General features: G+C 41.0%; 1 protein-coding gene across 3 annotated transcripts in view; it reads left to right on the plus strand.

Moving 5' to 3' along the window:
• The window catches only part of Rme-8 (receptor mediated endocytosis 8), a 48,179-nt gene that overhangs the window by 4,372 nt on the left and 30,303 nt on the right, over positions 1-13,504 (plus strand). For 2 of the 3 annotated variants that reach the window (XM_089735054.1, XM_089735055.1), the window contains exons 6-19: positions 1,220-1,366; positions 1,745-1,844; positions 2,160-2,201; positions 2,675-2,847; positions 3,750-3,957; positions 5,063-5,218; positions 5,303-5,545; positions 6,434-6,610; positions 7,220-7,429; positions 8,557-8,765; positions 10,121-10,280; positions 11,050-11,150; positions 12,079-12,253; positions 12,786-12,988. In XM_089735054.1, coding sequence (XP_089591180.1) covers positions 1,220-1,366; positions 1,745-1,844; positions 2,160-2,201; positions 2,675-2,847; positions 3,750-3,957; positions 5,063-5,218; positions 5,303-5,545; positions 6,434-6,610; positions 7,220-7,429; positions 8,557-8,765; positions 10,121-10,280; positions 11,050-11,150; positions 12,079-12,253; positions 12,786-12,988 — 2,304 coding nt within the window. The remainder of the gene's footprint in view (positions 1-1,219; positions 1,367-1,744; positions 1,845-2,159; positions 2,202-2,674; positions 2,848-3,749; positions 3,958-5,062; positions 5,219-5,302; positions 5,546-6,433; positions 6,611-7,219; positions 7,430-8,556; positions 8,766-10,120; positions 10,281-11,049; positions 11,151-12,078; positions 12,254-12,785; positions 12,989-13,504) is intronic. The other variant, XM_089735056.1, reaches the window with a different exon arrangement.

The following is a 13,504-nucleotide window of genomic DNA, read 5'->3' on the forward strand; positions in this document are numbered from 1 at the left end:
AAATAATATCAAATTTATTTAATTTCTGGACGGTTTTCAAACGAAAGACGCCGTTTGTAAAAAGCGGAATCAAACAAAACAGCTTGTGACGGACAGACGATGTTGGAGATGACTAATTTCTTATTGAATAGGTGTCACATTAATCTTCTTTCCCTATATGATCTCTATTAAAGATCTAGTTACATATAAAGAATTTACTGCACACTGTGGTGATTCTGGGTGTAAGGACACGTAAGCGTCGTAACACGTGTAACAGCATCTACAGAAGTGACCCAAAACTGGGCTCTTCAAGCACCGGTCACCGTCCTCGTCGATTGGACGACGAAGAAATCGACGTGCGCGACCTAGCCCATAGACACAATCCACTGAGTTTCTCGCGGGATTTTTTCAGTAAGCTTCGATTCCGTACCTATGGTAAATTCAGGGAATCGCTTCTCCTGTTAGGGATATTGTTGACAAATTCTCTTAGGTTGAGCCCGTGAGCTCATCTACCGGTCCGTGAGAAGTTGGAATAGCCTTTTAGGTTACCAAGGATTAGTCAGGGAAAATTAAATTGAAACTACACAAAATGGACCGACTAAATTTATAAGGTTAGGGTATAAGGTTTGCCCTCGTCAGTTATTTAAATGACAGTTATCCTACTTTAATCGTTTCGCCGAAATGTTTCGGGACGTAAACACGCGGGATGGTGGTTGGTAACTACTTTTACGGGCACACAAAAGGTACTGTTACGCGCTGGGGTTCGGGGTAAATAAAAATTTACCGAAGTACACATTGACACTGTATTAACACTTGGAATACTCACAGAACACTTTAAAATTCTTAATTCACTTCTAGCGCTTCGCTTCAGGTGATCCGTTTGCTGTTTCGCTTCCAGTAGTTCCGATTATTAACTGCCTTCGTGTTATTCCTGCAACGCTTTTACAGTCGATACGACATCTCTAGAATTATCGAGAACATTCCTGACGAGTCGAGTATTTTCGATATGCGTTTCTGCCATTTGACAATAGATGGCGTTGTACTTCTCGAGTGTTCTCTTTACTAGTTCATTTGATATTCGTTTCTGCTATACCACGATAGATGGCGTTGCCCTCACCGGCGTTACAGTACTTAAAGCTTATGGGATTTTTTTGTAATTAAATTTTTAGATTATTTTATTTTTCACTCCCTTTAACGCCGAGACATGAAATAGAAAGAACATAATAGTGCTTTTATCTAGGGACGCGTTGTTGGCGTCGTTATTAGATGGTGTTCGTTCGGCGGGCCAGCGCGACGTGCACGTGCGTTCTACGTACACGCCGCGCGGGTACAGACTCGGTCCCTTACATCACAGCGTCGACGAGGAGACTGAATCTAATCATCTAAGGTGAGTGATAATGTAGCACAGTCTTTCCCAAAGTGGGCGATAACGCCCCCTTGTGGGCACTGCAGCCCTAAAGGGTGGCGGTAAGAGACCCAAAAAAAAGGGGGCGCCGTATAGAGGCTTGGGAGGCGATTTGTTATTTCATCTAGAAGGACTCTTAGACACCGACTGAGCTTTCGCTATAGTGGTTTTTAAGTAGGTGAAAAAATGGGGGCGCTAAAATAGAACTTATTCTCAAAGTGGGCAGCAGAAAAATAAGTTTGGGAGCCCCTGATGTAACAGGTATAATAGTTTAACCGACTCCCAAAAAAAGAGGAGGCACTTATAATTTTGAATGAAACCTTTAATAAATTATTTTTAAAACAATAAATAAATTCACAGATTGTTTCAAAATCCAGTTGGTATGACTCGCGCGGAAGTAATAGAACGTTTCAACGCCAACATCGGATACAGCGGTCTAATATACTCCGTTAGCCAAGACGTAAGGAACAATCTCAGCATATTATGTAATCTATTAGCTAAATGCATCTGTTTACTAATATTTTAAATTCATTTTTTTTTAAATACCATAACTTGTAGCATTAGATTTATTCAGGGACTCATTTTCCATGGTCGAGTATTTTATTTATTTATCGATTGGTACAGTTGAGTAGTAGTCAGTGTTGCCAGATAATAGATTATATTTCATAGATTAGTCGTTATAAAATGTAAAACTGACGTAGGCTTTTTGCTTTCCGCTTATAATTTGTAATCAGCGTCTCAAAAACAACTGATTATTGTGTTGTGTGCCTTGTAGGCGGTTCGTCCCCTGTTGTGGCTGTTTCTAACATGGGATCTTGTAAGTCCCTATTTATTATTTAAACCCTCCCTTTCTCGAAGCATGACTTCGCTCTTGTCGTTATTTCCAGATTTTTTCCTTTATACTAAATTACACTACACTACTATATCTCTATTTAAAATATAAAACTTATTGTGTGTGACAGGATAGTGAAAGAACGAATTTGTACTTTTAAAAGATAAGCTAGAATTCTCGAGGTAATTATTTGATTACATGGAAAATTGGTCACACTGAATGTCATTTTTTTTTGCTAACACTAAAATCGTTGTAAATATATCATTACACATGTAACATTAATTTGATTTGAATGAATGAAGATGAGTAAAAAATTGCACATCCGAAAACTGGTGATGATATTAATGGTTGATCTTGTTTTCAAGTTTGTTTTTACTTTCACTCATTATACTGTTTGCAATCTATTACCTACACCTATTTAAAATATAAAATAGTTTGATTTCGAATTTGGATTATAGCGTTTGTTTGCGGAGAACAAAGAGAAGTTGATAACGGGCGCCCTGACCGCGCTGGTGAACAGTGTGAGCTCCAGCGCCACGCTGCCCCCGCGCGAGCTGGAGGCGCAGTTCCACGCGCTGCGGAGGCTCTGCGCCAGTAAAGTGGGCTTCGCTGCCTTCACAGCCTTGACCGGGTGAGGCTACTAACCTTTTCCACTACCCTACTAACTACCTACTCCAAAAGCCCTCTGCTGTGTTCAAAATCTCCGCCAGCCGGTGTCAAGGTCACTTAAGCCTTGTTCGGACTAAGCGAGTGTTTTAGTAGAGTACCGAGTAATTTAGTAGCTGAATGTGTCTGAACACCAAAAATTTAGTCGAGTAGCTTAGTAAATAATTTAGTCAAGTCAATCCATTGTGTTCTATTTTTTCGGGCGAGTAGCGAGTAGTTTAGCCACTAAATTACTCGGTATTCGACTAGAATACTCGCCTAGTCCGAACAAGGCTTTACGGTGTTACATGTGATCGAAGATTTAAGAATCACTGTCATTAAAATCGAAACTCATAAATAGTACGCGGCCGAAATAGACACGCCTGCGGAACCCACTGTGATGCTTTGGGAAGTTTTGGCTCTTATTGTTGTTTTTTATTTTTTTTTATTGCTTAGTTGGGTAGACGAGTTCACAGTCCACCTAGTGTTAAGTGGTTACCGGAGCCCATAGACCTTTACAATGGAAATGCCGCCACCCATTTCGTGATATGAGTTCTAAGGTCTCAGTATAGTTACAACAGATTGTCACCTTTATAAATTTCAGTTTAATTTTTGTTTAGTAATTTAATATCTTTGTGTATCTGAAGTAGAGCTGTTTTATTCTTTGCACGGTTTTATCACCTAGTTCAAGCACTGATGCAGATTATGGTTGTGTTTCTACTTCTATGTTGATAATAAATAAATAAATAAAAGATTCAGTTGACAAAATTCACCACTCTTGCATATTAGAGCTCGCAGCAAATAAAATGTAGTGCATTAAGAAATGTCTATAACGTTGACGTACGTATCGAGTGTGGAGTGTGGACGTTGAGGTGTGGTCGTGTGTAGGTTCCGCGAGTGGGTGGGCGCGTCCGTGGTGGCGGCGCTGCGGCGCGGCAGTGCGGCGTGCTCGCACGCGGCGCTGGACGCGGTGTGCGCGCTCATGCAGCCCATGCACCACGAGCCCGACCTGCGCCAGGAGCAGCTCAACAAGGCCAGCATGCTCTCGTCCGCGCAGTTCCTCGACGGCCTGCTCGCCATGTGGGCGGAACACGTTGTGAGCTCACTCACCTATCTGTTTGTTTACGCCAGCGGTCGGGGAACCGGGGTGAATTACCCCAAATGGGTTAAAATGAAATTTTTGGGGGGTAAAAATGAAACTTTTGTGAGTAAAAAGTATACTTATATATTGAAGTGAAACTTCTTTAGAATCGTTAAATTTTTAGTTATTTTTTTCTTTTCAAAATTATCATGGGGCTATAATATGAAAGATACTAAAAAGAAGCGATTTCGTTTTTTTTTGTTCTTCGCCATGAGGTAATATCAATTTACACAAAAATATTTTGGGGTAATAATTAAAAAAGTTCCCCGACCGCTGGTCTACGCGGTGTATTGTCATCACTCCCGTGTGCTTAGGGTGAGTTTTTTAACGTTCTCGATAGCGTAAAAGTTAGCTCATATTTGTATAGAATGGGATCGTTTACGTACGTTAGCCGCTAGGGGCGCTGTTCCAACTGCATACAAAATTGGCTTAACTTTTACGCTATCGAGAACGTTAAGAAACTCGCACTAAGCACTCCGACGTTTAAAATTTGAAATCTGATAATGTATTCGTGATGTGCACTCTGTGGTAACAGATTTGGCAAATTATCAATGTAATGGAACGTTTTCAAGCTGGTCACAATGAAATTCAAAGATTAAGTTACATTGCAATACATAATAACAAACATACATGTATACCCAGTAAATACAAGGGTGCTATTTTTATTGCTTAGATGAATGGACGAGCTCATGGTCCACCATGTTTTATGTAGTTACTGGACCCCATATATAATAGACATCTACAATGTAAATGCCGCCACCAACCTTGAGACAAGAATCCTAAGTCTCAGTTTAATATTGCGACGACAGACGCATTACTGCTTCATGACAGGATCGACCAGCACTCATTGCTGCAGCCATCTATGGACAAACAGCGAGAATTTAGTTCTGCTCCTTATAATATTGAAAAAAATATTCGTTGATTTTACTTGTTTTTTTTCACGAGTAAAGTGACTATTTTTGGGATAGCTAGTATATAATTTGTCTAAATAATTTTTTAACTTGTTATTCAAATATTTAATTTAACAATTTTGCTATTGAAGTAAAATATTTCGTTTTAGAGTGCAGGCACCGGGGCTTTGGTAGTGGCAGCCATGTTGGATTTTTTAACGTTCGCCTTGTGCGTGCCGTATAGTGAAACCACGGATGGAAAACAGTTTGACCAGCTATTGGAAATGGTTTCTAATAAAGGACGCGTCATATTTAAATTGTTTGAAGTAAGTAATAAATAGTTATAAAAAAATAATATTTTTTATGATTTCAATATTTATAAGTAACCTTTTAATTGATGGTAACACCAGCACCCGTCAATGGCAATAGTAAAAGGAGCGGGCCTCGTGATGAGAGCGTTGATCGAAGAGGGCGCCGGTGCCGTGGGGACTCGCATGCAGGCCCTCGCTCTGGCTGAGGCAGCCCTGCCGAGGCATCTCCTTACGGCGCTGTACGCTCCAGCGAGACTGCATCACAGGCATCTGGCGCGACATCTGGTGGCGCTGTGGCTGGTCGACCACGCACCGGCGCATAACCTCCTCAGCAGGATAATGGTTAGTATCGAAACTAATCATATTTGCATATCATTTTATTTCACTTATTGGATTGGACCATGAGTTGGGTCGTTTGCTGGCCTTAGTACTGTTAAGCGCTGGGGTTCGGGATAAATAAAATTCCACCAAAGTACAACTAAAAAACTATTCAACACTAGAACACTTAAAACACACAACAAACACTTGAAAACTCTCAATTCGGTTATGGTGATCCAGATGATCCGTTCGCTGTTTCGCTTCGAGTAGTTCCGATTACTGTCTGGCTGCGTGCCATCTCTACAACGCTTTTATAGTCGATACGACATCCCTAGAATTATCGAGAACATTTCTCACGAGAATTTTCAATATGCGTTTCCTCCATTTGACAATAGATGGTGTTGTATTTCTCAAGTGTTCTCTGAATACCTCATTCCTAGAATTATCGAGAACATTCCACACATCTCTAGTAGTAGTTTCCGCTATCTGTCAATAGATGGTGTTGTACTTCTCGAGCGCTCTAGGCGCTGCTAGATCCTTCGATATTCGTTCGACTATACGGCAGTAGATGGCGTTACTCTTACCGGCGTAACAATACAACACTACATAGTATAAAACAAAGTCGCTTTCTCTGTCCCTATATCCCTATGTATGCTTAAATCTTTAAAACTACGCAACGGATTTTGATGCGGTTTTTTTAATAGATAGAGTGATTGAAGAGGAAGGGTTATATGTATAATAACATCCATTAAATAGTGGAGAAATCAATAATAAATTACAGTTTCCGAAGCGAAGCGAGGGCGAGTCGCTAGTAGTGTAGTGGATATTATGCAAATATAGCAGTTATTTGAGTTGAAAAATTAAGTAAGAGATGTGTTGTATGAGAACTGATGATGTTCTCCATCGTTCCAGCCGTCGGGGCTGCTCGGGTTCCTGGAGTCGGCGGAGAGTCCCCCGGCGGGCGCGCTGGAGGAGCAGCGGGACGAGGGGCGCGACAACCTGCAGCTGGCGCAGGCCGCGCACCGCCCGCGCGCCGCGCACTGGCAGGCGCTCGACCGACAGGTCAAGTACGTCGAGAAACATCTGGAGGTCAGTCCCGGACGATCAGCTGTGCCACACTACTATGGACACCTACGGGTGACGGTGGATACTGAGGATCACGCGGGGAACTCAGTGGGGGGAGGGGTGGGTTTCTATGATGAGCTCCGTGGTTGAGAAGTTAATTTTAAAATTCAAGATTTTTGTTGTTCAACCGATACCATATGGCACAGATGCTGTACAGTAGAACTACATTTAAAAAAAATTCCTACCTTTTCGCTGGTAGCCTAAAGGCTATTTCAGCTTCGTGCCGACGGGTAGGTGAGCTCACGGTCTCAGTGAGAATTTACTAACACCAGTCCTAGCAAGAGCAGTCCTTGACAGAATCTACTATTGGATTGGAATCGTGACCCTCTCATAAACTCAGTGGCCTTAAATTTACAATATAAAGTAGGTATATATAATATATACCCCTCATTCTCGTTAATGTAAATAGAGCAGGTTTTTTAGATTTCAAACTTCATAGTTAAAACGTAGTACCTCTTTACCGTTTGGCTTCCAACATTTTTAGCGAAATAATAATCGCACTCAATTCTCCCGGAACAAATAAGAACAGGTATGTAGAAATGAGTAAGTCGCTCAGTGACCATTTGTACGCAGCACTACGCCAGCCTGGCGCTGCAGCACTGGGCGCAGCGCACGGGGCGCGCGGGGGCTGGGGCGGGGGGCGCGGCGCGGGAGGCGGTGCGGGAGCGGCCCGTGCTGCTGCGGCGGCGGCGGGAGCGGGTCAAGTCCGCCGCCAACTGGCCGCTCTTCTACTACCAGTTCCACAGGGACCACGCCCTGCCTAATCTCATCTGGAACCATACGGTGTGTGTCACGGCTCTAACCTGCTTATAATAGGTGGGGGAAAAAGTTTCTTCGCATTGTTTCGCAAATTTTTTTCGCGGCATGCTTTGCATTTTTACCTTTTTTGTAGTAAAATTTTAAAATGTATCGAATTTCTTCATTAGATTCACTCATCTTGACAGTACGAAAAATAAATAAAAATCACACATTTTCCTAATTTGAATTTGGAACTATCTTCTTTAAAATTTAAACTTTTATTGATACCAAACCAGCCAGATACAAATAGAGATTTTATTACAAGAGAGAATTTATTACAAGAGATTTTATTACAAGTTCATACATACTTTAATGCGAAAAGACTTTTTCCCCAACCCATTATATAAATTTACTGTATTGTACAATGAATCCCATTTTACCCCGAGGGTCTTATAAAGTGATTAAGATAATCGTGGTATGGTTAATGCACTGGAATTATATCGTCGGAATTAAACGTTGTTAACTGGTAATACGGCAAATTATAAGTTTCCACTGGTAGATCATAGTTTTGCCTATTTCTTGAGACTACAGCATAGCGAATAGAAAGCGTGTCTTCACTGTGTTGTGACTGTACTTGGGCCTGCGCTTGCCTGGCAACACAAATATCAAAAATCAAACAAACTTGAGACTTTTTGGCGGGAACGCGAGTAGTGCAGTTGTTTGATTTGTTTTATTTTATCTATTTAGTGTTTCTTCAGATTTAAATTTGTAATAACGGTGGTTTATTAACTGTTTAGTATCTGTGAGTGTGCACAAATGTGGGAAAATGAAACAAAGTCGCTGGACGTAGCTTCTCGGGATCCTCCAAAAAGTCCACTGAAAAAGTCTCAGTAAATAACCACTATTTTACTGAATTGTATTTCATCCCATATCACCTCATTTCATTTCATTTTGTTTTCATTTCTTTTTCATTTGGTTTTATTTTCATTTCATAATATAACTTTTCCACATAAAAAAGTTTTCATTAAAATTAAAATAAGACTTGACTTAAAGGTCTTAGTTACCAGATAATAAAATCCCTTTAAAAAAATCAAACAGACATACAATAGCACAATGATTTATGTTATATTCTCCTATTGTTGAGAATCACCCACCGAACTAATACTGTCCAGACCCGGGAGGAGCTTCGTAACGCCTTGGAGAACGAGTTGCGCGCGTTCACTTCGGACCGCGAAGTGGCCGGAAACACTCTCACCTCGTGGAACCACGCCGAGCTGGAGCTGCAGTACCAGTGCCTCCAGAACGAGGTCAAGATCGGCGACTATTATTTACGGATACTGCTGGAGCAGAAAGACAACGACGACAGCCCGATACGGAAGTCGTAAGTCATTGATTCGTTTACAAATAACCACGCTTCCTTCATTCGCGTTTTCACTAATCGCAAATCTATATATTAATACGTGAAGCAAAAACTTTGTAACCTTTTTACGAAAATTGCGCGGACGGAGGAGTATGAAATTATCCACACTTATAGAAAATAGAGAAGGAGTGCAGAATGTTAATATTTATTTAAATTATGCATAAAAAATACATTAAATCAATATAAACATTACACACACTACCATGTATTTGACACACACACGCATGCATACTATTTGTTTATTGTCAAACTTTTGTTATTGCTTATATATAGTCTGTGGTCAAATTGAGAATAGATTAAATACTGTCTGTCTTTATTAATATTTGTCTAAAGTGTAGTCTTGGCGAAATCTGTGCTTATAGCAGTTAGTCTTACTTATAACTAGCGACCCACCCTCGCTTCGCTTCGGAAACATTAAAACACACATGAAACCAAAAATAAAAAATTAAAAAAAAATTAAAAAAAGTAGCCTATGTTCATCAGGGACAATGTTGGCTTCTAATGGAAAAATAATTTTTCAAATCGGTCCAGTAGTTTCGGAGCCTATTCGAAACAAACAAACAAACAAATCTTTCCTCTTTATAATATTATTATAGTATAGCTTTCAAATAACTATAGTCGAATTTCGACTACCGGGGGACCACTTGTTAAAAGAAATGCGCCCGAATTTCTATATTCGCGGCTATAGATTTATTTATTCGCGAATATAATCGGTACATACACATTGATAAAAAGGATTCCAATGTGGTATCTACCCGAATATCCTTTGTAAACGCATCGTCAAATGGACCAGTAAAAAGTAAAATTAACCTCATTACAACTATGTCTATAGGTATGTTGTTCAATGATATCGTCGCTGTATTGCTTCCACCTTTGATACAAGCCGCCTCCGCCGCGCTACTTAGTTTCACGGTTTCTTGATTTGCGGAATATTTGCGGTACATATACCCCGCGAATAAGGAGCTTTTACTGTATCTACTTTTTTTTACTTGAGCATAGCGATATTCGTTTGCTTTTAATTATTTGGTTCAGAAATATGCTAGACCCAAAACAAAAGCTATCAAAGCTCCAGCTATCGCATTTATTGAATAGGGGCGTTCGAACCCCTCCTATATTTTACATACAATTTTTCTTGTGTGGTACAAAATCAACCCATTGAGTTTCTTCCGGTTTTTCTCAGTGAATCGCGATTTAGATGCGGTGTTAGATTCTGCCAGTCAGCCCGTTGAGTTTCTCGCCGGATCTTCTCAGCGGGTCGCGATTCCGATGCGGTAGTGGATGATAGCGTTCATGTTTTGCCAATATTCTGGTTCTAGGTATGAGTTCTTTAACGACCTGTACCATCGGTTCCTGTCCACCCCCAAAGTGGAGATGAAGTGCATGTGCCTGCAGGCGATGAGCATCGTGTACGGGCGGTACTTCGAGGACATCGGACCGTTTGCCGACACCAGATACATCGTGCAGATGTTGGACAGGGTGGGATATTTATTATCTGTACAAAAAGACAAATCGTCATATAGAACCGGCGGCTTTTTCGAACTTTTAACTGTCGAATTTATTTACTTATTAAAGAACACAAAGGTTGGTTTGGGTAGGCAGCGGCTTGACTCTGCCCCTGGCATTGCTGAAGTCCATGGGCGACGGTTACCACTCGTTGTGTGCTCGTCTGCCTACAAGGGTAATGAAAAGAAAAAAGTCTAGTATGTCACTTTGAGAGAAAGTTACTTCTTTACCTCGTCTGTGTCATCTGAAAAAAATATTTTAGTTAATTAAAATTTGATGATAAAATTGATTGATGATGAATATAAACGTAGTTGAGGTACATAATATCTAAGAGTCGTCGTCGTCACAGAAGTCGTTGTGGCCTAAAGGATAAGGCGCCCGGTGCACTGGTATAGAGCGATGTGACTACGCCTGTCTTCGAAGACCGCGGGCACCATTCTATGAAATACGGACCTGACACGTGTTCACGAACGACTACTTCCAGGATGCAAAAATGACATCGTGTAACAAAAATTAAATCGGAAAAAATTCATTGGTGGAAACCCTACCAGCTCACAGGGGTAGGTACGGTAGGTAATGCTTTTTGGTTTGTAGTGCCGGATCATTATTATACAATTGACATGTCTCATTTTGTGCCGGCATGCACGTTGTGATACCCGTGGGCTTTGTAACCTTTAGACATAATCCATTAGTGCAATAAAAGAAAAAGAAAAACTTTGTAAATAATCCAATTCGTTTTCAGACCTGTGATAGAATGGAGAGAGATAGACTTGTTCAGTTTTTGTCGAAACTAATACTACACAAACGAAACGTTAGTGAGATATTAGAATGGAACGGAATTAGGTAAGTGGTGAGGAAATACTAAGATATTTTTATTTTTTTTAAGTGAAACTTCTTTAGGCGCATGGGGGTAAAATTTTTACAGAACGTCACGCAGGTATACAACGGAAGTGACATCAAACTGCTATTGAAATCGAGTACTTGTCAAATGTCAGTAGTAGTAGTTGTTGTATTTTTACAACTAGAAAGGCAAATGTATCATACCATACAGCCTAATATTTTATAATTTTTTTTGTGAAAAATGTTAATAGGAATTGTAATGAAATGAAAATAATTTGGAACATTAATCAAATAGCATGAAATTAAATTAGTCAATTCAATTCGCAAAATATTAGTCATTTACAATTTAGAAATCTAAACATAATGTGACTGTCAACACTGAGGTTTGAGATTGACATTTGACAGATTTTTGGCGGGAACATATCTTCCTTTTTCCCATCCTCTAAGTCTCGGAAATCTAAAGTTTTAATTTTGTATAAATATAAGCAAGACTTATATAAATTAGTTCGCCAAAAAAGTTTCACTTCTGACATGTGTACTTTGTACGCACGCACTTTTTTTTTATTGCCCTTTTAGGCAGACGAGCATACGGCCCACCTGATGGTGAGTGGTTACCGTCGCCCATGGACTTCAGCAATGCCAGGGGCAGAGCCAAGCCGCTGCCTACCGCTTAATACTCTCCGTAAGCCTCGTTTGAAGAAGGACATGTCATAGCGCTCGGGAAACACCGTGGAGGGGAGCTCATTCCATAGCCGGATGGTGCGTGGCAAGAAAGACCTCTGGAAACGCACTATTGATGAACGCAGAGGTTCCAGATAATATGGATGAACTCTGCTCCGATGGCGGGAGGTGCAATGATAAAAAGGATATAATAAGCTTCCATCGATTGTTTTATTTCTTTAGCACTAAGAGTCATTTTCGTATACATCAGGATCTTAGTGGAGCTGATGACGTTGGCGCACCTGCACACGTCGCGGGCGCTCATCCCGGCGCAGAGCAACGTCATCGAGGGCCCCGCCGAGCCCGGGGGCAACGACCGCGAGTGGTACTACAACCTCGAGCAGGGAGATAAGGTTCAGCGGAAGGGTCCCATCAGTCTTCAACAGGTATAATGCACGAAGTCCATTTGTTTTGTTGCTTAGATGGGTGGACGAGCTCATGGCCCGTCTGGTGTTAAGTAGTTACTGGAGCCCATAGACATCTACAACCTAAATACGCCACCCACCTTGAGATATGAGTTCTAAGGTCTCAGTATGGTTACAACAGCTTCCCCGCCCCTACAAACCGAAACGCATTACTGCTTCACGGCAGAAATAGGCAGGGTAGTCGTACCAATCCGTGCGGACTCACAAGAGGTCCTACCACCAGTAAAGTATTTATGAATAATTATTTTGAATAGTAAGATCTGTGCAGGAGTAAATACATATGAGGTTGGCCCGACAATTGCTTGGGTAGTGGCGTGTTATATGACTCATTAATACTCGTCAATGTTTTAGTTAAGTGGGGTACCTGCCCTTAATTTTTTCCAGGCCGGAGGCCAAACCTGCTGTGGGGCTGGTCCATGGACCAACTTGTGACTCGGTCACGTGAAGCACCAATACTGGGACTATAACAAAATATGTTGTTTGTTTCAAACAGCTAAAGGACCTGTACAAGTCTGGCGAGATCACGAACAAGACGAAATGTTGGGCCAACAGCATGGAAGGTTGGCGCGCAGTTGGCGGTATTCCCCAACTCAAGTGGACGCTGGTGGCGCGGGGAGCCCCAGTTTTCGATGAAAGCGCTCTGGCCGCTACGATTTTGGATCTATTGATTACTTGTTCACGATATTATCCGAGCAGGTAAAATTTACTATTCTTTCTTCTGTACTGTAATTAGATTTAAATTGTTTCGTGGTTATTGAATTCTTCAGTGTAAAGATTGATGCAACCGAATGTGCGCATGATTTCAAGTTAGCGATTTTTATAGAATTTTTCAAGATGGCGGACTGTAATGATTAAAATACACAAATGTAATATAAATTATTTATACCGCAAACATTCCTTGTCCTAACCAAACTGATTCATCACTGCAGAATCGAAACTGCTACGGCTAAAAATCTTGAGATTTTGATATTAGCTGTTACCTTTTATATTGTCAGCATCCGCTAAGTAAGGATTTTTTGGGAGTTCATCCCTTAGGGGTAAAATAGAGATGATGAGCTTGTCTTGGTCCGTTGTTTTTGAAAAAGCAACACAAAGCTTAGATAGCAGATTTTACTAATGGTAGGACCTCTTGTGAGTCCGCACGGGTAGGTACCACCACCCTGCCTATTTCTGCCGTGAAGCATTAATGCGTTTCGGTTTGAAGAATGGGGC

The sequence above is a fragment of the Bombyx mandarina genome, chromosome 19 (assembly GCF_030267445.1).
Source record: "Bombyx mandarina strain Sakado chromosome 19, ASM3026744v2".
NCBI classification, from domain to species: domain Eukaryota; kingdom Metazoa; phylum Arthropoda; class Insecta; order Lepidoptera; family Bombycidae; genus Bombyx; species Bombyx mandarina.